The sequence below is a fragment of the Sardina pilchardus genome, chromosome 15 (genome assembly GCF_963854185.1).
Source record: "Sardina pilchardus chromosome 15, fSarPil1.1, whole genome shotgun sequence".
In the NCBI taxonomy this organism is placed as follows: domain Eukaryota; kingdom Metazoa; phylum Chordata; class Actinopteri; order Clupeiformes; family Clupeidae; genus Sardina; species Sardina pilchardus.
In genome coordinates, this window is record NC_085008.1 from 26,349,641 (window position 1) to 26,376,903 (window position 27,263).

The 27,263-nt window shown below is 42.5% G+C and overlaps 3 protein-coding genes across 3 annotated transcripts in view; 2 read left to right on the forward strand and 1 right to left on the reverse strand.

Moving 5' to 3' along the window:
- Positions 1-10,385: 10,385 nt before the first annotated feature.
- On the forward strand, positions 10,386-17,159 carry bphl (biphenyl hydrolase like). Its single transcript, XM_062556792.1, has 7 exons — positions 10,386-10,598; positions 11,275-11,378; positions 11,663-11,829; positions 12,271-12,424; positions 12,593-12,724; positions 12,989-13,112; positions 16,757-17,159. Exons 1-7 carry the CDS (start codon positions 10,522-10,524, stop codon positions 16,845-16,847), a joined length of 849 nt encoding a protein of 282 aa, XP_062412776.1. The 5' UTR covers positions 10,386-10,521; the 3' UTR covers positions 16,848-17,159.
- Positions 17,160-17,448: 289 nt separating this feature from the next.
- psmg4 (proteasome (prosome, macropain) assembly chaperone 4) lies at positions 17,449-18,744 on the forward strand. The gene is made up of 3 exons (XM_062556793.1): positions 17,449-17,813; positions 18,270-18,345; positions 18,548-18,744. Exons 1-3 carry the CDS (start codon positions 17,622-17,624, stop codon positions 18,667-18,669), a joined length of 390 nt encoding a protein of 129 aa, XP_062412777.1. The 5' UTR covers positions 17,449-17,621; the 3' UTR covers positions 18,670-18,744.
- Positions 18,745-18,966: 222 nt separating this feature from the next.
- The window catches only part of LOC134102822 (solute carrier family 22 member 23), a 13,083-nt gene continuing 4,786 nt past the window's right edge, over positions 18,967-27,263 (reverse strand). Inside the window, exons 7-10 of the mRNA XM_062557076.1 lie at positions 24,048-24,259; positions 23,832-23,864; positions 23,578-23,701; positions 18,967-20,812 (exon numbers count right to left, since the gene is read on the reverse strand). Coding sequence (XP_062413060.1) covers positions 20,473-20,812; positions 23,578-23,701; positions 23,832-23,864; positions 24,048-24,259 — 709 coding nt within the window. The 3' untranslated portion in view covers positions 18,967-20,472. The remainder of the gene's footprint in view (positions 20,813-23,577; positions 23,702-23,831; positions 23,865-24,047; positions 24,260-27,263) is intronic.

Below are 27,263 nucleotides of genomic sequence, written 5' to 3' on the forward strand. Positions count from 1 at the left end.
CTTGATTCATTCGGGCAATTGCATTATGGTTATTTTTGGCAAGAGCATTTCTATGTTGATTATAGGCCTATTCATATTTGTCTAATGCAAACATGCTAATCAGCTTTATGTTTATGCCTCCTGTTTTTTTGTACATAAATGCAAGTACTTGATTAAAAAAATACACCAACACAACAAAAACAATCAAAATAACACAGTAAACAACACAGGTTTATGTAATTAACAAGTTTCTTTTATTTTCGAATAGTTTACTATTTAATAGACATAATATGCAAATGTTTCTTGTTTTTTCAATGAAAAAAAATAATAACACTCTCCACTAGGTAACTGAAATTATGTTACCTGTTTCCTGCTGTCGTCCTCCTAGGATCACTGAATGGAAAAGTAGTGCTACTGTCTTTTCACAAGTCAAGAAGTCATTCAATGTGCTTTACATAAATACAAGAAAAACAGGAATAGCTAATGAAAGCAGAAGGGCAATAGTCACAGAAAAGTTTAAAAATTAAAGAATAAAAAAATAAATGCAAAACACACAAGGTCATATAGTACACTACATAAAGCACAAAAAGAGCAATAGTTTAAAAGTGCTTAAAAAGTAATAACACATCAAAATAACAACATAGAATGATTATACAAGCACCTAGTGAACAGCAGCGCTCTATGAAGATTCTTGAAGTAGTCCCAAACTTTGTACACAGACATATATTTCCTCTCCAGGCCAAAATGATTTATAGAGTTTCAGAAAAACCCAGAGCTGTAACTCTCGTGCCGTATTAAGAACAAGCCGTTACACTCTGACTATGCCCAATCTGTCTATTCTGTTAGAATGACAGGACAACTACTTTGCAGAATCCCCCTTTGCCCAACTAAGGACAGCAATAGTATTGCATGGAAACAAGGGTACTCCCCCCAAAGAGGGCTCTGTGAACTGGGTAGTGAGGATCTTACCACAAACTGCATTCAGACATGTTATACTGTATACAGTAGGTTGCCTTTCACAGACAATCATAAACAGTACACAATCACATTCAGGATGTGACACACAAACACATAACCCATGGTTCAGAAAAGATTAAAACGTTTAGCTGAAAGACTTTCTCAGATTCAAAAATGTGTAACTCAAGCATTAAAGGGATATTCCGCCATTTTTGGAAATACGCTCATTTTCCACCTCCCCTCGAGCAAAACAATCGATATTTACCTTGTTCCCGTTCATCCAGCCATTCTGTGAGTCTGGCGATACAACTTTTAGCTTCAGCCTAGCATAGATCACTGAATCGGATTAGACCATTAGCTTCTCGCCTGCTAGCTTCATGTTTAAAAGTGACTAATATTTCTGGTAATTTTCCCATTTAAAACGTGTCTCCTCTCAAGTTAGAAAGTGCAATAAGACCAACTGAAAATGAAACCTGGCGTTTTTCTAGGCTGATTTGACATGGAACTACACTCTCATCTGGCGTAATAATCAAGGCAACTTGCAAACGTACCATAGGCGCAGTGATATCGTACGCAGCATCTGAAAATAGTCTCCATAGACATCAAGCAGTAGTAGTGCCAGTAGCTGCAAGTTGCCTTGATTATTACGCCAGATGAGAATGTAGTTCCATGTCAAATCAGCCTAGAAAAACGGCAGGGTTCATTTTCAGTTGGTCTTATTGCACTTTCTAACTTGAGAGGACACACGTTTTAAATGGGAAAATTACCAGAAATATTAGTCACTTTTAAACATGAAGCTAGCAGGCGAGAAGCTAATGGTCTAATCCGATTCAATGATCTATGCTAGGCTGAAGCTAAAAGTTGTATCGCCAGACTCACAGAATGGCTGGATGAACGGGAACAAGGTAAATATCGATTGTTTTGCTCGAGGGAGGGTGGAAAATGAGCGTATTTCCACAAATGGCGGAATATCCCTTTAATATTTAGATTGAAATATACTCCCAGTGTCTTCAGTGATCTACAATGAAATCTAAATTAGTTGCTAATCAAAATCATCGAACTTGACCCATTGGTAACTGAGGTAGGTAGGCCTACTTTTTGTAGGTCATGGTGGCAATTTGAAAGATTTGAAAGATAACAATATGTCCTTGACCTTAACACTATGACCTTGACTTTGAATGGCTTCAGTAGAATTGGAGATAAGAGTTAAGATTAACACCACAAAAACATAAATCTTGCCAGCAGAATCAATTAATTACCTAACATGGAACCATTTTAGGATTTTCAACCAAAAATGACCTTGAAGTTGACCTTCCTTGACAATGTCATCTTGATCTTGTCATTAGCCTCATCAGTCACCACAAGCAGTCAGCATATGAGGAAAGCTATACTTTGATAGCAAAATCGTTAACATTGACCCATTAGTTGCTGATATGCTTTTCGTTTTTGGCGGATGCAGGCGGTGGCAACCTCTGCAATTTTACTGTATATTTAATTTCAATCACCAAAATGAATGTTAATCTTAGGATAGCAAAAGTGTAAAAGCCTCAATAGCTTACTATCAAAAAGTAGTTTGGCTAGATTTCCCTTTGACTAACCTTCTTAAAATAAATTTAAGCCTAAGCCTATTTTGACTCTCACATGACATATGTCAGTGTTGATTTCCCATTGGAAAGGCAAATTCAAAATGAGATCTCTCATTTGTCCTAGACAACTGAGCTTAATTTGACATCAACAGGGAAATAACCCCTCTTGTCTCAGTGTAATTTAAGTTCTAGAAATAGCCTACTTCTGTTTATTGTTTCTCCAAAGGCTTTTTTATGAGAAACAGGTGAGATCTCAATAAGAGCTGATCTATTTCCTGTGAGATAAACAAAAGGCATTTTCCTCTGGTGGAATTGTCCCTCAAAGGCACCCAGATTTTGCAGCCATTGTTTCGTATAGTACATTCCTGTACATTGTTAGTAAACCCTAACAACACTGGGCATGTAACAGAAGCATCCCATTCACACAGCGTCTACAGCAACAATCAGCATCCACTATAATGGAACTAGCTACACCAGACATGATAGTGTAGAGGACCAGTCTTCTAAAACTATGTTTACATTATGCATACGGAGCTCTACAGTTGCAGACTCGATGTAGCCTCCCTATAACACAGGATTCAAACAGCCATTAAGGTGCCACTGTGGATATTGAGAACTGACTGTGGGTGAACAAATTCAACTCTGAGCATCACATGATGAGGAATACAGTATATTGAGCATTATGTGTTTTCAATTAATAATGAATTGATTGATTTAAGTCACAATGACCAAATGCTACCTTTTGAGGTACATTGCTCAAGACACACACACACACACACACACACACCACAACTGCACCTGACAGCTGATGATGGCCTCCTGTTCTGACTGAACAAATCCCTGGAGACCTTAACATTACTCAGCATCTCTCTCACACACACACACACACACACACACACACACACACACACACACACAAAGGCTGGATGGTGGCATTCAGCTGACTCATTAATGAAAGGTCCGAATAGCGTTCACAACATTGTACGCACCTTCAACCGAAACTTTAGTACGGATGTAAGTCGGCAAGGTTAACTGGAAATGGTTAGGGTTACAGTTAAGCCACTGCTCGACATCTGCTGAGGTGACAACCAGAGGATCTGCCAATGGTTTATGGATCAACGCGCATACATACACACACACACACATACAAGCACGCACACACACCAGCACGCAAACACACACACACACACACACACACACACACACATACACACATCTTGCCTTTTGTGTGTACCCAGGGTCGGTAATGGCTCTCCTGCAGCACAACCTGCGCTACCAGTGGCCTGAATGCCTGACCAAACATCATCATCTTGAATTTCCCCTTGGGGATCAATAAAGTATCTATCTATCTATCTATCTATCTATCTATCTATCTATCTATCTATCTATCAACAGAGCAGAACACCAGTTATCAAGTAATGTACTAAACTATATGCACACATATGAGTGATTTCTGTGCTCATACAGGCATGAACAAAAGTGTGTTACTTTAGCTAACACACACAAGGGAAATATATAAAACTAAGAAGAGAGAGCATGCATGACTGATCATCAAGTGTGATAATGAGGACAGGATTCTTAGAAGTAGGCTGCTGGGCTGTTGGGACTGCAGATGTAAAGAAGCCTAAGGCTAACACTGGTACAGTGCATCAAATGGTAACATTTATGTTAAAATTGTACAGGCTCCCTAACAAATGAATAAAATAAACAATATGCACTAATGACTCTTTAAAAAGTAGACTTTTATCCTCTGGCACTTTGCCATTTGATCTCTATCCCTCTGACCTCTTGATATTATCCACATGCATTGCAGTATGTGTGTTCACATATCACATATCATGCAGTCATAAGCAAAGATCCTTATTACTAACTAAGATCCATGATTACCCACTTACTAAGATAGAGCAACGTAATTTGTATATATATGGTAGCAAAGGGGGAACAGCTCTGCTTCCACCATCTCTGGTATACGTTTTATAGTGATCATGAGCCCATGTGTATAGTGTCCATCCAGAGAAAGGCAAAGGACACAAATGGGAGAAGACAAAGGGCCAAAACTAACTGAGTAGAAGTGTTGCGTTGCAGAAGTGTTGTGTTGCAGTTTTTGTTACAAGCTCATGAAAAAGGCTAGGGGTATTGCTAAAAGCTGGTCTTTAATAGGCTACCTTTCACAGTTTGATTGCATGACATGAAAGTTAGGATCTTTTTCAGAGCTCTGTCTGAGCAGAGGCCATGATTTTCCTCCTATTAGGTTGTTAGGATGTTGCCATTGTCAGATTTGGCAACTTTTTCACCTGCCAGCTCTAATAGTTGCAATGGAAAACTGTATAGAAAACCTAGTATGAGAATGACTACCCCTGGTAATAGTCCATAATGATGTGTGTGCGACCCTCATTGTGATCAGTAACCACAAGTAGGTGTGCCTTGGTGTTTTGGTTTGAACTTTTGTGTATGTTAGCCCTCCAAAAGGTTGAGAACTTCTGATGTATATCACACGCGTACACACAGCTTCCCAGATGTGTTCCACCGAAATCATAAAACACACTCTCTTATTCAAACTCTCGGTCAGGAGCTCTCTGAAACACACACGACACTTTCCCTTGTTCTGTGAGGTCGGGCCAGTATTTCATTGTTGTGTAATGCTTTCTGTTGGTATGAGAGTTGAGAACTTTCAATTTTGAGTGATCTCACTTTTCAACTTCTTTGAAACAGCTACTCTGTCATATATATTGCGTTGTCAAAACACTAACATTGTGGTCCACTAACTAAAATATATGCATGTATTATGTTATAGCACCAACTAACACATCTACAAAATCACACACACACACACACACACACACACACACACACACACACACACACACACACACACACACACACACACACACACACACACACACACACACACACACACACACACACACACACACACACACACACACACACACACACAGGGTGTGTACATGTCTTACCCAAGCCACTGAGAACTGATATAGCCCATATGTGTCCATGCTATTAAAACAGATACCTTAATAGTGAATAATATACTGGAACCAAACTGGAACAAGAGCACACACATAGAGTATGCTCTTGACAAGTATGTCAACCAACAACCAAGATTTTAACATGATGAGTTGACAGGCTTATTTTGTGTAACACATGAATGTGTGCATGTGTGTGTGTGTGTGTGTGTGTGTGTGTGTGTGTGTGTATGTGCATGTGTGTGTCTTTGTGTGTGTTGGAGGGAGAGAGAGAGAGAGAGAGAGGGAGAGAGAGAGAGACTAAACTCACAACCAATCAGATTGGATCTTACCTATGCAGCCTACCAGTCAAGACCATGGGGCATGGGTGATGATTTTTCTACCCAACAACAGCATAACACACACACATACACACACACACACATACACATCTGAGCAGATGCAAGCAGGTTTGTTTAACTGAAAGAAGCACCGGAAGAACTGTGTTGCTAAAAGAGTCCGAACTCTCGGCCCCAAGGCCACAAACACAGGCCTTAATCAAATCTTCTCTCCAAAAGGAAGCTCAATGTTGGGTTGTGTATATTTGTGTGTTTGTGTGTGTTTGAGTGCTTGAGTGTGTGTTTGGTGTACTAATGAGCACATCTGTCTATGTGAGAAGCTGTATCTGTCAGGGTGTGTTGGTGTGGGGAGGTCAGAAGAGGTCAAATGATCAGACACCAGTTGCCTGAGTTCAACACAGATGCCAATCTCTGTGTTCCTATTTGCACACACAGAGTGTTAAAAAACGACACAAGTTGTGTTATTTTCAATTTACTGCGGAACAAATGACAAAAGCTTTGTGTTGGAAACAACACAAACTGTGTTGTCACTATGTGGACACATTCATTTCAAGAGCGTGTCAGCTCCACGAAGTCCTTCTTTTTTGTTCAACCAGAAGGGAAATGTTACAAGAAAAAGATTGGGGTAAATCTAAAGTTTATGTGGAAGACTTTTAGGGATCTTGTCATTTTCAGTGTGCATGTGTAAGATGGTTACAAAGTGCATCATGCAATCTGCCATTCATTTACTGACACTTGTAACACAGTCACTAGTTCCGAAATATACACTCACACACATGTTTTATACACACACACACACACACACACACATACACATACACATACGCACGCGCACACGCGCACACACACACACACACACACACACACACATACACACACACACACACACACAGTCAGATTGCTTTATAATGTACTTACACATTTCAAGGGGAGTTGTCTGCAAGTCTTCTTCAAACATAGTCACTCACATTTCACAGAGAGACAGATAGAAAATAAATGACGTTCGTGTTCCCAGTAATTCCCCTTTCCCGATACCAAAACAGACGGGTACACAGTCACACTCAACACACGCACACACATGCAAAGTCTCCTGGGAGACCGTATGTGCAGAACGCTGGGACGCCCCCACAAAACCCCCTCATACCTCCCACGTACACACACACACACACACAGGTACACACGTACACACACACGTACACACGCGTACCCACACATGCACACACACTCACAGACACACACACGCAAGCATGCACACATCGAATGTATGGATATATGTGTGTACTCACTCATGAACCCTACACACTGTATTCCCCTGGCACACCAATGCACCTGCACAAAAGGCATAAAAGGCTGCACACATTTAGACACATACTGTATCTTCTCAGAGGCGTGACTCCATGGGTGTAAAGTGTCTTTACACTCCTGAATGCTAAGAGCCAGACACATTTCAGACCTGCACAGGAGAGGTGTTAACTGACACAGTGGCTGATCAACAACCAAGCCCACACACAACATGGCACAGCATGATAACACAGCATGACAACAATGCACTGGAAGTCACAAACGCACCACATGTTGTACCCCGGATCTATGCAGGTACACCAAGTGCTGCCACGGAGGTCAAACAATCAAGCCTATCTAATCCTATCCAATCAGTCTATCCAAGCGACAATCTGGTGCAACCAGGCCAGGCAACTAGGACTCTGATGAAGACATTTGTAACGTCGAAACGTTAGTCAATGTTTTGCACCTTTTAAATAAATACTAAAAAGAAGACATCTGCGTTGCACCGGCGTCCCTCTTCCTTTAATACCCTATCCAAAATGACTCAACAGGACATGCCATACAATAGCAATACACATGGCTGGCAATAGTGGTAAATGTGCCACATGTTGTACCAGTTGTACATGTTGTACATGTTGTATCATGTTGAAAGACTCTCCTTCACAGCACACCATGTGCTACCAGTGGCCTGAATGACCAACCAAAGAAGCAAAACAGAGAAAAAGAGCACAACACCGGGGTTATCAAGCCACAATTATGCACATACTGTATGTGGCCACATACAGTACACAAATAATACTGTGCTCACACATGCAGACATGCAAACAGTGCATTAGCTTTAGCTAACACGCTGAGAAATCTTTGGGTCAAAAATGTGACATGCAGATTTCAGTGTCCGCACTTTGGTTTGAAATAATTTCAAATGATTCACAACATAATTTTATACTACACTACTTTCTATTTCTCATTAAAAAATCTATATATTTTAAGTTTTGTCATCTCAAACCCTTAAAATGTCAGATGACGCGTAAATATGGGAGCATCATTTTATGTTGAAGACTTAAAATAAACAAAGTTGGCTAGTTTAATAGCTCCTAAATTGTTTAAGAAATTGAAAAACTTTTTTCCCCTGATATGTGCATATCTGAAATGTCAGTGCAGTACAATCACATTTATAGAACATTTATTTTGAATTGAACAGGAAAAAACTAAACAGGATATTGCCTCATTGAGTATGACCTTTATCGATGAGTAAAAGGTTTGTAAATCTCTCTCAAATATTAATTAAAAAATAGCTACTTTCTCTTCATAGTTGGACTTGTCAGGTTTACATGGTGGCCCAACCAATGTAAAACTATGAAAAAAGTTAGGTGTCCAAGAAGATTCCAAGTCCAAGGTTTTATTTTATAGAAACTTTTGGTTGCACCACTTGGCATTTTTTGGGTGATGAAACCACAAATACAGCCTAAAATGTATTAAAACCCCTGTAAATGTTGTGCACCGCAGCCATTAAGACTCATTTAAACAGTCTTCCGACTTCAAAAAAAAGTATGTCAAAGCCTTATTTGTCAAAGATCTGTATATGAAAAAAATAATATTTGATAAGCATGCATGCATGATTGATCATCAAGTATACGTGATCATGTGGACAACATTCTTGGAAGTAGCAAACATATTGAATATCTAAACATTCTACTAGACTGCATAGATCTCTCACATCCAGACTGTGTGTAAGCTCTGAGTAACATATGACTAATGTCTTTTTGGTGAAATTATGAGCTATTATTTCTACGACTGTTAGAGAAGACACACACAAACTGAGTTCCGTGTGTGTGTGTGTGTGTGTGTGTGTGTGTGTGTGTGTGTGTGTGTGCATGTGTGTGTGTGTGTGTGTCAGAGCAAGGATCTTTCTGAGTGTGTGTGTGTGTGTGTGTGTGTGTGTGTGTGTGTGTGTGTGTGTGTGTGTACTGACCTGTGTCGACTGAGTGTTATTGAAACTGCAGAGTTTTACCATACCCCATTAAGGGGAAGAGAAAGAGACATATAGACACACACACACACACACACACACACACACACACACACACACATGGGCACACATCCACACATTTTCTTGTATAACGTGTATGCTGTATGGATGCAAATGTGCATTTCCAGTCATTTTTATCTTCAGCTCATAAGGGATTTTAAGTGAAACTAAATCGTCTGATATCTGGAAACCTTCCTTGGTATAGTTTTAAACCATACAATTAGGTTGATATGAAACAGGATCACATGGTGATTACATTATCCTTCTTTCCAACAGAGGACCTGGCATTTCTGTTGAGAAGTAGGTCTATAATGCAAAGAACATTGACTCATCATTTTTCATAACACAGATAATTATTGCATAATGTAAAAAGAAAGATCAAACCAATGTTGAAGGGTCACGAATACGGATGCTCCACCCTCAACACAAACACACACACACACACAGAGACCCTAAACATACTCACTTACACACACACACACACACACACACACACACACACACACACACACACTGCACTGCATGACTGACTCGAGAGTGCAATGGGGTTATACCTATATGTGTGTGTGTGTGTGTGTGTGTGTGTGTGTGTGTGTGTGTGTGTGTGTGTGTGTGTGTGTGTCTCATTATGTACAATTCTGTGACCGCAGGCAAAACCTATTTGACTGGAGCGAAGGGACAGATGGGGAAATCCCTGTTTGCTAGATGATCTCTCTTTTGCTCTCTGCGTGAACTTGTCCATGTGCTGGATTGCTGAGTGATCAATACTTACAGTATCTTAATCTTCTAAGTTGCAGGACACGGTGTGTGTGTGTGTGTGTGTGTGTGTGTGTGTGTGTGTGTGTGTGTGTGTGTGTGTGTGTGTGTGTGTGTGTGTGTGTGTGTGTGTGTGTGTGTGTGTGTGTGTGTGTGTGTGTGTGTGTGTGTGTGTGTGTGTGTGTGTGTGTGTGTGTGTGTGTGTGTGTGTTTTGCCCATACACGTCCATGCAGCAGATGCTCAAATATTTTCGTCTTGGAAACATACTCACGAACACTATGCATATAGGCTATTAGCCTAGTATTACTAATATTAGTATTAGTCGTTTAGCTCACGTATTCTTATAAAGTGGTCATGACTATAGAATGTCATTTTTACCCCTTCAGACAGACACCCCACCTGTGCCAAGAATAGGCCTAGTCAAAATTCCGTAGTAACCGATTAACTTCCGCACTTTCGCAAGTGGCGAAATCCGAGTTGGAATTTAGCTGCACGCAGGGAAAGTTGGAGCCAGTTAAGAAAAACATACAGACAACGCAGAAAGGTGGCCCGGAAGGATCGGCACCCGTTTGGAAAGAGTATTTAGGTTCTTCCATTATTCACCATTATGGTGTTTTTCTGGAGACGGGGATTACGCACGCTGCAAAATGCTGCACAGAGAAGTTGCAAAAGCGCATGCTACTGGTAAAGTGTCCTTCAGATGCAATGAATTTCTAGCTCCCTTTCTTTCGCTAAGTGTCGCCTACTATCTTATGGTCGATTGGATTGCGCATTTATAGCTGACTGAGTTGTCGCCAAGATCCTTTGAGTGTGAGCTGTCTGTTCGAAAACACGCAGTCTACGTTTCTACTTGAGAAGCCGCTTGATTTACTCTACACTCAGCTGCGGTATTGCTGTTGAACGCTAAGGGGCGCAGTAGTCTAGGAATTTAACCACCACTACTCTTACTATACTTGCCTCGATCACATATTGTGTGTCGCAGGCAGGTTTGTACTAGTACTGTTTGAAACATTGCTAAACGCACACACAGAGATGTCACCTTTGTGTTTGTTGTAGACGCTTCTGACAACATCTGCAGGTCAGAGTTCTTGGGAAAGAGGCAATCACTTCAGATGTCAGACCAATCGTCCCCTAGAATGTTAAAGCTTCTATCTGACAATTTGTCAAAATTGAGTCATTATCTTATTCTGTGACAAGTTCATAAGGTAAGATGAGGTGATTCTTGAAGTTGTGCGCATTTTGAGTGCGCAAGTTGTGCGCTGAATATCTCAGAACTGCTTAGAATGCAAGCCTATAATTCTAAGGGGACGCACTGCTGCTCTTTTCAAAGGTGTTTGTGTCTGTGTGTATCCATCCACAGTACTGCATTGCAGGCAGGTAAAAAGTCTGTGAATGGTGTGGAACTGCACTACCAACAGACTGGAGTTGGAGACCATGCACTGTTACTCATGCCTGGAGCTTTGGGTGAGTAAAGAGTATTATCAGACATTACATTTAACAGCCTGTTGTTTCCACATGATATGTTTTCACTGTAGGTGATAGGACTAGGAGTGTGTGCTATCAGAAGTTAGTCCAGATTTGACTCCAATTCTTCACAGTTCATAGCAAGATAAGATAAGTTGATTAAATTTACAGTGCTCATTGGATTCAGTGCTCATTGGATTCAGCCAGAGATGGTTGCATGTATGTATGACAAAACACTTGGCTGACTTGAGTTTTAGTCGTGATGCCATGTCTTGTTTGGACAGGAAGTGGAGAGACAGACTTTGGGCCCCAGCTGAAGGGTTTGGATAAGAAACGTTTCACAGTGGTGGCCTTTGACCCAAGAGGTTACGGCAGGTCACGACCCCCACACAGAGACTTCCCCTCCGACTTCTTCCACAGAGACGCTCGAGATGGCCTTCAGCTGATGCAGGTCAGACTGCCCCCTGTTTTCTGTCCACAGTGTCCCATCGTTTTTTTAAATAAAGAAAGCAGACTGGAGTGGAGATCACGCTTTTTTGGCTTGCAGTATGTACCTTTTCCGTAGTTTTGAAACGTCAGTCGTTTTCTTGCAGTGTAAATGCTCCATGTCAAATCAGTGTGATCCATCCAGTGCTTTATTATTATTATTATTATTATTATTATTATTATTATTATTAATAGTAGGCTTACCGTCCTACTGCTGTGAAGCACCTCATTGTGAGGCCTTAACTGGATGACTCTTGGAATTTTTCAACTAGATTCCCATTGTTTTATGTTTCTCTACGATTTAGCTAATGATTGTTTTTGACCTTATTTGGACCGTCATTACACTCAAACTTTACCCACACGCAACTTTTCTTACACTTTTCACTCATCTTTGTTTCTCCTGTAGACTTTGGGCTTTGGTCGCTTTTCTCTCCTGGGCTGGAGCGACGGCGGCATCACAGCCCTTGTGGCAGCAGCTCTAAGCCCGGCGAGCATCAGGAAACTAGTGGTCTGGGGCTCCAATGCCTACGTCTCCCAGGAGGACCTCGCCATCTACAACTGTGAGAGTGGTATAGCAGTGAGGGGTAGTGAGGAGGAGAGAGAAAGAACATGGGAATACCAATATTCAGACATTTCTTTCATGAAGGATTTATTTTGTTTTATTTTGTTTTATTTTGTTTTCTTTTCTTTTGTTGTGTGTGTGTGTGTGTGTGTGTGTGTATGTGTAGCGGTTCGAGACGTATCACGCTGGAGTGAGCGGATGCGGAGGCCAATGGAGGAGATGTATGGAGCTGAGTACTTCAGAAGCACTTGGGGTGCTTGGGTGGATGGCATCAGCCAGTTCATCCACAATCCTCAGGGTGAGTGGGCCCAACATCCAGCAGCCTGTGTGGTGGCGTGTTATAGAACTGTAGAATGAGGCCTGAAGATATGGTGCTTTCTCATTTTTCCTCTCCTGCATAATTCAGTCTCTGTCTGTCTGTTCACTGTCTTTTCTCTCCATGTCTCCCTTTTTTTGCTGATCACTCTTTTTTTCTGACATGTGTGGTGCCCCATCCCTCTCTCTCTTTCTCTCTTTCTCTCTCTCTCTCTCTCTCTCTCTCTCTCTCTCTCTCTCTCTCTAGGCAGTATCTGTATGGAATTGTTACCTCAGATCAGCTGTCCCACCTTAGTGGTTCATGGCCAGAAGGACCCAATGGTGCCCTCCTTCCACCCCCAAGTCCTGTTGGAACACATTCCCAATGCCCGGTGAGCAGCAGAACATATGCTGGCAAATAGCAATTAGCTATTCTACTACCTGAATATAAAGGTCTATCTATTCGTGCTGTGTGCCTGCTGTAAACTTGTAATAATATCAGCCATGTAAACTGGGACAATTCACACATTTTTTTTGGCTAAGACCACTAGTGGTCCATGCTATACATCAACACACAGCAGCAAACAGTGGGAAAGTAGTAGTGGGATTTAATTGTGTGGTGTGAGTTGCACATCATAGGACTTGCTTTAAAGTAGTCAATTAATTATGTCTCTCTGTGGCCATGGAGTTAGCATTGGGAGACCAAATGTGCATGGTGGGTGAAATCAAGTTTTGCCATTCTATTATACACATTCATGTACACATGGGGTGATAGTGTGTTTTTTATTATCTAAAGTCTAATAATATTTTCTATTATTTTTGTGTCCTATTCTATCTTATGCCATTGAGGGTTGAACAAATTACAACCAGAACTATATCATTTGAAAATAAATCTGTGCATATCATGGCCACATGTTTTATTAATTAATTCATTCAGTAGCTAATATTCAAAAACCTTTGTGTGGCTATATTATAATAGAATAGAATAGAATATATACTTTTTTGATCCCGTGAGGGAAATTCAGTTCTCTGCATTTAACCCAATTTAACCGAATTAGTGAACACACAGCACACAGTGAACACACAGTGAGGTGAATCACACAACCCAGAGCAGTGAACTGCCTGCCCAACCAGCGGTGCTCGGGGAGCAGTGAGGGGTTAGGTGCCTTGCTCAAGGGCACTTCAGCCATGGTGGACTGGTCGGGGATGAACCGGCAACCCTCCGGTTACAAGCCCGGTGCGCTAACCAGTACACCACGGCTGCCCCAGTACACCACGGCTGCCCATTATCATGGAATCATGTAAATGAATGCATTCATATTGGCCTAAAGAAACAGGGGAAGTGGGGGTGAGTAAAGGAGAGAAATTGGAGAAATTGGTTTGAATATCTTTGCATTATCACCATTGGGACAGCCGTGGCCTACTAGTTAGGGCTTGTAGCCGAACGTTTGCTGGTTCGATCAGTAGGAAAAATGTGGGCGGGGGAAGTGGTTGAGCACTGCTCTCCCATGCCCACATCCACAGCTGAAGTGCCCTTGAGCAAGGCACCTAACTCCTCTCTCTCTCACACACACACACACACACACACACACACTTGAGCAAGGCACCTAACCCCTCACTGCTCCCCGAGCGCCACTGTGGCAGGCAGCTTACTCCTCCGAGTTAGCGTGTGCTTTACCTCACTGTGTGTTCACTGTGTGCTATGTTTGTTTCACTAGTTCATGGATTGGGATAAATGCAGAGACCAAATTTCCCTCACAGGATCAAAAGTGTATATATACACTTATATAAGATCATGTATGGCCTTCCCCATGACATGAGACAATAGTTAACAATACTTTGCACTACCTTTGTTCAACTTAGAATTAGTGATGCTCCGATCGATCGGCCGCCGATCATGATCGGCCGATATTGGCTAAAAATGGCTTGATCGGTGAAGCTCAAAAGCGCCGATCAAAAAAGCCGATCATGTGACCTAAATTACTTGCGTGACATTTTTCCACCTGCAGGCGCGGCGCACAGGCACACAGTAGCCTAGAGTAGAGAGGAGCTTGCAGTGGCAAACATGAGTAGGCTAAAGGTTCAGTGTAAAATTAACCATTTGCAATGTATGTCGTGCTGAAATCCCTCGAGGTGGAAGCCACCAAAGACGTTTTAACACCACTGACGGACAACTGAATATGTCGGGTATGAGAAACTAAACCAGCCAACTTCCCCATCCTTCAATCAGCCGACTGTAGGCCTACTAACGATAGGGATGATAAGAGATGGAAAGGCATCACGTTCAGAATTAATTTGCCTCCACGAACAACCTCTATTCGTTGTGGAGGATAAAGCCCTCCTTATACAGTAGTTACGATTTTGCAAATATCTGTAGCCTAAAAGATTTTTGAAAGACAGTCAGACTCTCACATCTAAAGACAAATCATAGAGTTTAAGTCACAAACTAGTCACAGACTATGCAGACATGCGATAATATCAGACATGTTTGATATTGTTGTAACGGCAGAATTAGAAAAAGACTCCGACTGGCTTACAACCGCTAATTGACACCTTACATTGAACGAGTACACGGGAGCGCGCCGCGCCATGATTTCTGTCCCGACTTTGGATATTTATTCGCCGACTGTGAAAACATGGCAATATCGCGCAATGTAAGTCGGCCCTAACCTGCCTTGATCCACGATATTACCCCGTAGGCATGAAATACTAATGTGTATCTCCCCGCATTACCAAACAGTGTAGACTACATTGACAAGCTGAAGAATAGGCATATTAGCTTCCCAAGCGCAGACGCTTGTCCAATGTCCCTGCTAGCTTAACAGCGCACTTTATTGACTCAAACTGGTGGCATTTAACGGCATGTTTCAGTCATGGGGGATTCCAAGAGAAAAAAGACTTGCAATTTATTGCTTACAGTAGCTTACATTATTTCTTTTTTTGGGATTTGGAACAGAGAAAAAGCCATAGTTTTGCGCTTTGTGGCAGTAGGTTTTGGTGTAACACGTTTTTCATTTAATGTAGTCAGTCTATTTAGAGGCTATACTTTTCAAGTAGCCTAGGCAATGTAATTGCCCATCCCATTTAGGTGATCTGTGTGTTGGTCTGCCTGACCCCCTCCTTGTGTGGAATCATTTTATGTCTCGCTGCATATTTGGAAAAGATGGCCAAAGTTATTTCATTTTCTAAATACAAATCGATAAATGGTGGTTCTTCAACATCTTGACTTGCCTATAGGCCTACTGTCTTTTATGCCACTTACATTAATTCATAGTTAGTTTAATTCCTACAAATGATGCAAACTCTGCTAGACTATTGTTAAAAGACTCTCATTCCCCTGCCATTCTGTGATCGGCAGTGATCGGCAATCGGCCGATCATGATTTTGATGATCGGTAATCGGTGATCGGCCCCAAAAATGCTGATCGGAGCATCTCTACTTAGAATGAATGCTGGTCAGATGCTAGAGAGTTGGAAAGAAAAGGCAATGCGTAATTTCTCAGGAATAATGACCAATGTGTACATCTGCTTTTTATCAATCGGTATATAATAATTCCATGGTAATCTACAACATTAAGATACTGTATATAATGGCTGGTATGATTATTGTGCAAGGCAGATCAGTGCTTTCCTGGCAATTATTTGATTCCACTCTCTTCACTTAACTGAGATTATCTCACCTCTGGATACAGTGAGTGGTACTACTGTAGCTAACATTAAACTGTATGTTGTCCCATTGGATAGCATTTTTGAGTATTGGAGGGGACATGTGCTCCTCAAGTTATGACACACACACACACACACACACACACACACACACACACACACACACACACACACACACACACATATACACACACACACACACACACACAAACACAAACAAACATACACACACACAGGGATAAGCCAGCCCACCTCCCACTGATACAAGAATACTCATGGGACTAATCCTTCAGTTGAGATTAGTCATTAGTTTTTGTGTCTGATGATGACACAGCCTGACCGTTGTGTATTTTGTCTTTGGTCATACACAGGCTGCATGTGATGGCTGAAGGGAAACACAACCTGCACCTGCGATTCGCTGTGGAGTTCAACAGACTGGTGGAAGACTTCCTGCTGGAGTGAGGCCGCAGGTCACAGACATGATCCTCAGCTTACATCAGCCACCCAATACTGGTGCCAAGCAGTTGCATTACTGCTAAGCAGCTGACGCATGAGGGTCCAGTCATCCTAGTGTGGCCTGGACACTAAATTCATCTATTTAAAGTGTTGTTTAATTGTTATAATGTAATAATTGTGCTGCGTGACCTGACATCCATGGGAAATGACTAATTTCACTGATTTTTAAAGTGAAGGAATTAAATTGAACTTGTGGAGTAAGAAATATTAAACAGCTTTTTCTACAAAATATCTAAACAGAATAGATCCACCTACATGCATTATTACATTGTTTAATGCTTCAGTCATTGAACAATGCATGCCGAGAATGCTTGGATGTAAAACAAAAAATAATTGCCACAACATTTTAGGTGGCAGCTTCAGGAAGTGTAATGAGCAGACCATTCCAGTTGTGGCCATATAAGTCCTAACGCATTAAGTAAGACTGAACAAGTCATTTTCTGTGACTAAAACAAATCCAAAGCCTAAACACCCTTGGCTGGATGATCTTGGCACAAAGTTGTTTTTTTTTTTTTTTTGCCTTCCTAGCCAGATGATGGCGCTAAATGACTGTAGACGAAAGTGACAATCAGGAAGTAAACAGAGGAAGACGTAAGCGGCTCAGCATGTTTGAGATGCTGTGACTGAAAATGTGCGATTTAGTGACATAGCGTGATTTGAACTTCACCAAATCCAAAAATTAATGTCTTCGCCTTGGTTAATTCTGTGCATAATACGAATATGAGTACCACCGAAAACGGTGAATGTGCCTCCGGCTCGGACGAAGGCAGCATCTCTGTGCACAACTTCAGCGAGAGACTGATGGAGCAGGTTGTGCACTTCCATGTGATGAAACTGGATGGAGGCTTCTTTCTCTGGGTTGGCACAGCCCCCGTGCTCTCCAACCTCGCAGTGTCCATGAGCAGCAAATTTGTGAGTAGGCCTAAACTAAACAGTGGTGACTGCTACTAAGTGTCAGAAAATGACACAACTTCGCAGATCTAAAGTGAAAGTCGCATTGTCATAGTTGCTTTTAAACCATGAACAGAAAGCATTGACTAATAATGGACAGAACATTTTTGAAATATCGAATAATTAGACTAAGTCTTACAGGAAGAAATGCATACATTTGGGCTGTGTGTAGTCAGCCCTAGTACAAAAAATGTCTTTACATAGGCTAGGGGATTTGGAGAATACTAGGCCTACTACTCAAACCAGGACATCAGCTGGTCATGACTCATGTGGGAGCATAAAGGGAGAAATTAAACAGAAATGACCTTCCATCAATATCATTTTAGGCTTGTTGCAACTACTCTATTATTTGTGTGTGTATGTGTGCATCAATAAGCCTATTCTTTCATAATATAATGCCACTATTTCTGTCAACAGGACTCTACACCATTGTCTACTTTAGTGATGGGAGATCCCGCAGACCCTTCATCTAGCACACTCGCACAAAGACTGAGTAAGTGTGTATGTGTGAACCAGCCTGCCTGTAATGTGAAAATAGTGAAATACGGCCTATTTCTTTGCTGATGTGTTTAGGGCAAGGACATAAGAGTGTGTGTCTGTTTCACAGATTGTCAAGACAGGCGTTATTTTGCCTCTTTCATCTTCTCAGGTATTTTTCCACTGGCCCCTGAATTCACAATATTTTGTCTCCACAGCAAAGCGCACAAAGAAGCAGGTGTTCGTCAGCTTCAACCTGGCAGGCTGCCCGGCCCAGCTGTCCCTACTGGTGGAGGAGAGAATCAAGAAAGAGCTGGAGCTTCACCCCGAAAAGTTTTAAATATCTCCCTTTTTCTGCACTCTCCTCCTGTCCTGCTACCATTTTGTACTGATTAATAAAATAATGGAAACAGAATATGTGCGGGTTGTGATCATGTATGTGCATCTCTTTGCTGGGAATCCATTTGGTCAGAAGCTATGACACCTGACCCGTCCCTGTCTCTATCTCTCTCACACACACACACACACACACACACACACACACAACACATTGTTTTCTCACACGCATAATTTACCATTTTTGTGTTCCAGACAAACAACACACAGTTTACAAAAAAAGTCTTTAATGAAAAGTGGTTCTGAAGAATGTTTTCATTTTTTAAAAATCATGTTCCCACAATAATGCAATATGGTAGCCTCAGGCCGAGTAGCAGCCTTTCATTGCCACCTTCCTAGATAAACAAGACCTCACAGACACACACGCACACTCGCACACACACACAGACAGGTGTGACCTAGTGTCTGTACCTTGTAACGAGGCCTCAGGTTAAGTTTCACACCGTCAATGGCCAGACGGACGCTGACACACTCATACAGGTCATATACACTCTTTCGCTCCTCTCAACCACTCCACATGATTGTGTTTATGAAATTAGTGCAAAAAAATAGTAGTTTACAAACATATATAAACAGCGATGGCATAATCACTTGAGTTGTCCACGGCGTGACTGCCCTGTCAGTCACTGTTCTTAAAAAACACTCACAAAACGTCTTCAGATATTGTGAGGAGACTAAAATCCCTTCCAAAATAAAACATGGAATGTATCCATCAAGTCTCACAGAAAGGGCTCACATTGAGCACTGCCTTAGTTCTATCAAACTATACGAGGGGGGTGTTTCAATTATAGGTTTTGGTGGCAAACCCAAGGGCTGTACTACGAAGTAAGGTAACCGGCTAACGTGGGTAGCTTTGGGAGTAACCATTGATCTTTAAAAGATCCGTGAGCCATGAGCATCTATTGTTTTTAAGGTGACGTGTTGTTTGGGGATCAGCACTTACTCCTGACGTGACCTGGGTAAGCCCTTCTGAGAGAGTTATCTCACAAGGTAGACCTACAGAAGAGCCTTACAGGCTTTAATTTGCTGGGAGAATGAGGCTATACAGCTCGTCTGTGGGGGTTTACGGCGAAAGCAAGGTTACTGGCTTTACCCAGGTAACCAGTAATCACTGGTCTCCAAACTGTACATAACTTTAGAGACAATAGTTCCTCAGTGCAGAGTTCAGTGGTTACTCCAAAAGTTACCCAGGTTAGCCATTCACTTTGCTTCATACTACAGCCCTGGCTTAACTTACTAAGGTTTCACACTAAGCCACCTACTTGAAACACCCTCCTGATATGAACCAAGGGTCTATTGCTCATACACACACACACACACACACACACACACACACACACACACACAAACACACTGCGTTCATTATCCATCCTGAGTTATGCTGCATTAGGTACAAACTGTTTTGATAGTGTGTGTGCGTGTGCTTTACAGAATTGATTATCCTGTGGAGGACGACGAATTATTGAAATATTGCCCACATGTTCAGACTGAACATTTACTGTCTCTAGAACTGCATTGATTATTGTAAATGAGAACTGCAAGTTAAAATCCTGTCTTTTTTGCGGCACTTTCATGATCCAACAAACATTACAGATATGTTCATGTTTGTGAGTGTGTGCTTGTGTTTGTGTTTGTGTTTGTGTGTGTGTGTGACTCATGATTGAGTGTCTTTGTAAGACGAAGCAGACGTCCACTCATGGAGCCCATAATGTGTTTGGACGAGTCCATTTTTACATTGGTTTTTGACCTATGATGTCCTTATTCCATTGGCTGTGTCGTTTCCCTGGCGATGCATCGGTGTGTTCGCCACACGGGAGTATTCGGCGACCTCCGCCCTCGTGAGGAGGTGGTGCTGCTCGCCTGAAGGGAGGGGCCGGCGCAGAAGCCCCTCCCCCTCCGCCATTGACTCCGGCAGCGGCTGGCCGGTCGTTTCCGGGAGCAACGGGATGCAGATGATTGACAGGAGGCAGGAGCAGGTGAGGATGATCCTCAGGAGGAAGAAGCCACGGAACTTCTGCAGGTCCACCAACGCGGACACACACATGCCCACTGCTGCATTCGCCATCAACAGCCCCAGAGCGCCGCCCCTACATTTACAAGTATGGGAGAATAGTCAGCATGAGTGTGCTTGGGTTTCTGGGTAATGTAGTTGTGTGCAAAGGTCTCACCAAAACACTGACAGTAACTTCATACTGAAAAGGTGCTATAAATACCCACACCACCCAGGGAAGGTCAATGGGAGATGGTGAATATCACTGAAGAGATAAAGGCTGAATAAGTAGCAAGTAGTAGCCTAAGCTTTAATAAAGAAAACAATGTGACCCGTTTTAATTTGACGCACATAATTGTTCTCTGTGTAACAGTAGGGCCCAAAGGCTTAGTAAATGGGAAGTAAATGGTAGTCACTGGTATGGACAATATAGACCAGGGGTGCCAGAATTCTTCTCTATTAAATGCCAAAAATTAATCTGAGTTGAGTGTTGCGGGCCAAAAATAAACAGTCACATTATGTCACTTCCCATTAAATTGAAATGTATCATATTTTTGTCAGCATGCCCCTGCCTCAGACAGTGCTCCATGGTGACCCCAGCTTGACCCCACACTTGAGTCATAGACCCGCTACAGCGTCCACATACTGTTCATCAGAGCACTCATCGTTTCCTTTTTACTCTCTATGCCAAAACGTGACAATCTGTGTGAGTTTCATAAAGGGTATGCTGGTTGTGTGCCGATAGATCATCGAAAGGCGGACAGAGGTTTTGTCGCATTAATAATAACCTGTTGAGAAATGATGATGGTCAATGATTTTTTTTTTCGGGGTAAATTTAGCGTCACAGCCTACCTGGAGGTGTGAAAAAGCCAGTAAGTTGTTGGCTATGTTCCAGTAATCGGAAGTCGTTATGTACTGTCTTTTAATTATTCTCTGTTATGACTTTTATATATCTAATCGATGTACTTTCCTTTTAAACACGTTTGGCCCCTTTATGCTTTTATGTACTATTACTCTTTGCTTTTGTTTATGTAAAGCACATCGAGCACATTGTGTTGCCTTAAAAAGCTGAAATTCCCAGTGGCTGACATTCGTTTAGGACGGACATGGCGGGCCGAGAGAGAAATGGAGTGCGGGCCAGCCCAATTTGGACACCCCTGACATGGACAATAGTGCAGGGCTTCAGTGTCTGTGGTGGATAAGGGAGCATGCAGAATTTTAATGAATGGGATCCCTGCCTCAGCCTGACCACACCAGCAGAACACAACTAATCCATGGCTTCCACTCCATTCCATGGCAACCCATTGTTTTTACTAAGTATTTATGTTGTCTTATTTATATTGTCTACACAAAATACACAAAGAAATAGTCTTAACCTTAACATGAACTTAACATTCTTCACCTCTACAGGGCGCTCACAGGATTAGCCCACCTTCTGCTGACATAAGCACCTACATGCTAATCCTTCCAGTCAGATGAATCATGATCAGGTGCTGTCACTGTTGACACTGTGTTGGGTCTCTTTTTGCATGTGATAGCAGAGGGGAAACACAACTAGGGATGCACCAATATATCTGTCTGTCCAACATCAGTACCAGACTATATTGGCCTAGTTGACTAATATTGGCTATCGGCAAATTTAAATGACATTTACTGGTGGCAATGGCTGATGTTTATCTAGAATCTAGGTAAAGGTTGTGCTATATGTTGACTGGGATATTCACAGATGATATTGTGAAAGCCTGAAAGACTTGAAAATGGTTTCCATTCAACTAGATATAATTAACAACAAAAATGAAGTAAACAAACAAACAAAAACTTATCCGCATGGGTTATCAGCAAAATTGTCATTTTAAATATTGTTATCAGTATTGGCCCAGAATTTCACAATCAGTGCAGCCCTAAGCATTACATCTACCCTATACGGTGGAGTTCAACCGACTAATGGAGCACTTCCTGCTAGACTCACAGGAAGTTACAGGTCACACAGCTGATCCCCACCATCAGGGCTTAACCCTACTGAGGAGCAATGCCAAGCAGTAGCATTACTGCTGCCGAGCAGAGACCGTTTACCTAGCAACCATCGATGAGAAATAACTTGGCCTAAACATCGCACAAAAATCAATGTACCTAAATTATTTAATTGAGATACTCAAAGTCATTATAGAGAGGGCAATAACAGCCACAATCCATTGATCCAGCAAAGATGATGTGTCAGATCTGATAGGATGTAACATTGATCATAAACATTAAGTGGCAATAATGAAACATCTTACTAATAGAATGTTGCATATAGGGCTGTAATGCACTGCATTAGCACAACTGCCATCGAGAAGCAATACAGGGGAACAGAGCATAGTGTGTGAGGGTTGTTTGTGTGTGTGTGTGTGGGGGGGGGGGGGGGGGGGGGGGGGGGGGGGGGGGGGGGGGGCAGTATTCAGAGTAACGCAATGTAGAAATTCTCCTTTCATCAATTTTCAACGTACTGGGTACCAATTTAGTGCTAAGGGGTTCTCATTTAGTCTACAATCCACAACAGAGTCATGCTCCTACACACATCAGCGTTACATAGTGCAGCATCTTATACCACACACAAATACCATAATGCATACATCAGCTATGTCAGACTCCATTCTCCATATTGTAAGACAGTATAGATTTGCATTTACAAGGACATTTTGTTACATTGTCCCCGAAGAAACTTGGGGTTAAGTTCCTTGCTCCAAGGGCACAACGGTGGAAGCCTGGAATTGAACCCACAACATTTCTGGCTACCACCCAAACAGTGACATAGCGTGATCAAAATGTGTTTGAAGCCATTATATTAGCGTAAAAGGACAACAATGTGCTGATCTAACTCACCTGATGACAGTTGGCGTGATCTCAGCACAGATGAACAAGCTGAGGTGATTGACAGCGTTGGACGTGAGCATTCCGATCACGGAGAGGGCCACAGACAGGCGCCTGTTCAGAGTGTCCCTCAGAGCTGGTGCAGACACACACACACACACACACACACACACACACACACACAAGAGAAGATCAGCAAGACTGAAGAACTAAAAATAAAAATGCGAGAGCAGGAAAGAGAGAGAGAGTGAGAGTGTTTTCATTACCTATGTCATGTCGAAGACTGTACTTCCCGATTACTGCAACAGAGCAAAAGAGAACAGTATGCTGTTACTGCGCCACCACCAACAGATGAAATGTTTTGGATTTAAGATTATAAATCCTAAAGGCCCGTTTTCTGCTACATATATACACACAATATATTGTGTGTGTGTGTGTGTGTGTGTGTGTGTGTGTGTGTGTGTGTGTGTGTGTGTACTCACGGTTGAGCAGTCCCAGCTGCAACAGGGAAGCCAGGGCGGTGATGATCATGAAGGACAGCTGGGCGCCCCTCCTGCCCATCACCAGGACCACAGTGGCCAGCACCAGGCAGCCGCCCATGGACACGCCCACCAACACCAGGTAGTGGAACGGAGAGAAGGCGCCGCCCGTCACCGCACGCACAAAACACTGACCCATCCCACTGCTGGCCAGCCTGGGACAGAGAAAGCTAGGGTTACACACACACACACACACATGAGCAGCACACATCACATTGAAAAACAAGAGGGACACTGAGGAAGGCAGAACGCCGAAACGCGTCTGTGTAAATAAATGGTGATTATGCATAGTGCAGCCTTTTTTCTTGTTTTTCAATGATAGTTATAGCCTGGGTTTTCCCATACTGCCTTGCGCGGTGATTTCAATCCCGCTGCTAAGCCAGTCTGGAAACTAACGCCCAAATGTTCGCCTGATGTTGGCGAACCAATCACAGAACATCCGAGAAGTTTCCGTTGCCTTTTTGCGTCTACATTCGACGCCAAAGGATTTACGGCAGCCCTTAGCGTTGCATACGAACGAGTTGGGTGAGCTATGCGCATTTGATAGACATCCGTGGCGCCCAATGAACGGATCTGGCCATTTTTTCAAATACGAGAAAATGAACTTCTGGTTGCCAGACCACGTCTCATTTGAGAAGTGGGAGGCGTTAGCCAGGCTATGATAGTTATACTTTGGTCAGCACTCTTGAGTGAAGCCTGCTACCCTTACAGCACACATTACAGCCATTTCCTGTGTATTAGCTGCGTCGAGTACAAGCCACAGGACAGTGTTTTGTGCAACTTAAAAGGGACAAAACCATATTAATACCATAACTGATAACATAATTAACTTCATAGCTGATGAAATTGTGTAAAATCAATATAATGTATTTAACAGTTGGGAAATGACAGTACATTGTTTTGGGGTTCAGATAACACACACACACACACACACACACACACAAAGGAAATGCCATAATTCACAATATGTTTATGTGTAGTTCTAAGCAGATGCTTACTGCAGAGTGCAGATATTCACCATGTATGAAAGACAGAATCCATTTTGATTGCTCATATTTTGCACCAGTATTATAGCTTCAAGTGCCTCAGATCCATACAAAATAATGGCTGGCAGCACACCTTACACAGATGCTAATACTTCTGCTATTGGTTGGGGACTTCCCCCCAGTGGCCGATGGAAAATCAAGCCCTAATTAGCAACAAAACATGACGCAGGATTCAACAGCAACACCCAATTGGAGACAACCATAACACACGCACCACAAGCTGGCTCTACCCAGAATCCACACCGGGTATTACAAAGGCAACACAAACCAACGGTAGCAGCCAGACCCACTAGCTCTAATATCCATCCACACACAGACACCAGCACCGTCCGCCACTACAGGGATGAAGAGCTACGCATGCGCTAACAGCCCCACACGGACACATCATCATGTGGGGTCACCCGTCCGGTCTCTGAAGTGGCGTCTCACTCATCCACTCGGCGGATCACCTGCTCTGTGTGAAGTGGACGGGACGCACGTCACAGCAATCACGCCGCCCGTCGTCCCTGACCCCGCGTGACCGGCTCTCTGCCCGAGGCAGCATTCAGCCCGGTGGTCCACACCTCTCCAGAGTACTTATGTCCACTGCAATTTCCATATGAACAGCACCATACGCCTCGAGTACATCCTCCGCCCCCCGCCACTCCACTCCACTCCACTCCACACACGCACACGCACACATGCGCGCACACACACACAATACTGAGAGCCTTCAACAGAACACTCAAGGACAAAGACTCACACATACAAATATGTGTGTATATACACATATAATATGTGTGTGTGTGTGTGTGTGTGTGTGTGCGTTTGCAGACATCAACACATCTTTTAGTGGCTCACAAGGGACGCGTGGTTCACACACACACACACACACAGACACACAGACACACAGACACACAGACACACAGACACACAGACACACAGACAGACACACACACACACACACACACACACACACAAATGGAATTGCTTCTACCAGACAATGATTTTTTTTTCCATTGTGTTGGTTCATTAGGACCAATGCAGTGTCAGAATTAATGATCCAGCAGCCACATTCCTTTGGGAAAGGCAAGTATTGATCAGAGCACAGTCCACTGCTTGAGATTGTAATGTGGCTGGCCTGGACATAGTCCAGTGTTTGTTTGTTGTTGCTTGTGTTGTTTGCTTGTACTGTTTGTTTGCTTTGCGCTTGCTTTCCACTCTGTAATATGTTCACAGTGTATCGGACAGTGGCATCCGTCCCATATGGAGGGTATTGGCAACATTCCTACCACATACTGGGTATAGGAGGGAACAGGGAAAACTGTACAGTCATCCTCGCCTATACAACACAAACACACACACAAAGAATTTGTGTGTCCCATCTAATTTGTTTGTCCCATCAAAATAAGTCTTTCACACAGAATCTGCCTTTAAAATCCTATTATCATCCAAGAATGCTCAGATATGACTAAATGACAAATATTTGTTCACAGGATAACCATGAGTACAGTGTGTGTGTTTGGAGTAAGGTAGTTCTGTATTAAGTAAACGTACAGCAGAAACATGAAAGATGAGTATTCTTGCTTCAAAGAGATATTTTTGTCCCAGCAGGTTGGTTAATCAATGCTAATGGTATTTGCTTAGCATTATAATATTTTCACTGTTTGTGGCTCAAGCAATAAACAGCACTGGTAATTTCTTACGAACACACACACACACACACACACACATACACACACACACACACAGTTCAATTAAGCTAAACCTTGCTAAAAAGGTTTTGCTTAGCTATGTTGTGCCACAATTCTACATAGACCACACTGTTTGCAAGGTCAATACTATAGGGCTCAGGTATGTAGGAAGGAACGCTAATTGGACGCTGATGGACTTATTCTGGATGGGCAGCCAGCCATAGTTAGAGACAGATGGGCCCTCTGCTAAGCAGTTACCTAGTTTACCGAATGTGTCACAATATCTCCGTCAGTACCTGAGACGGAGAGAGCTGTGGGAGAACGGTGTTCTCCAGAGCCTTGATCAACCGAAGAAGTAGATATAATTACTATTTTAATCAAACTGTTTTTTCTATTATATCTATGCATTTCAGGACTTTCTCAAATATGTAATGCCAAGA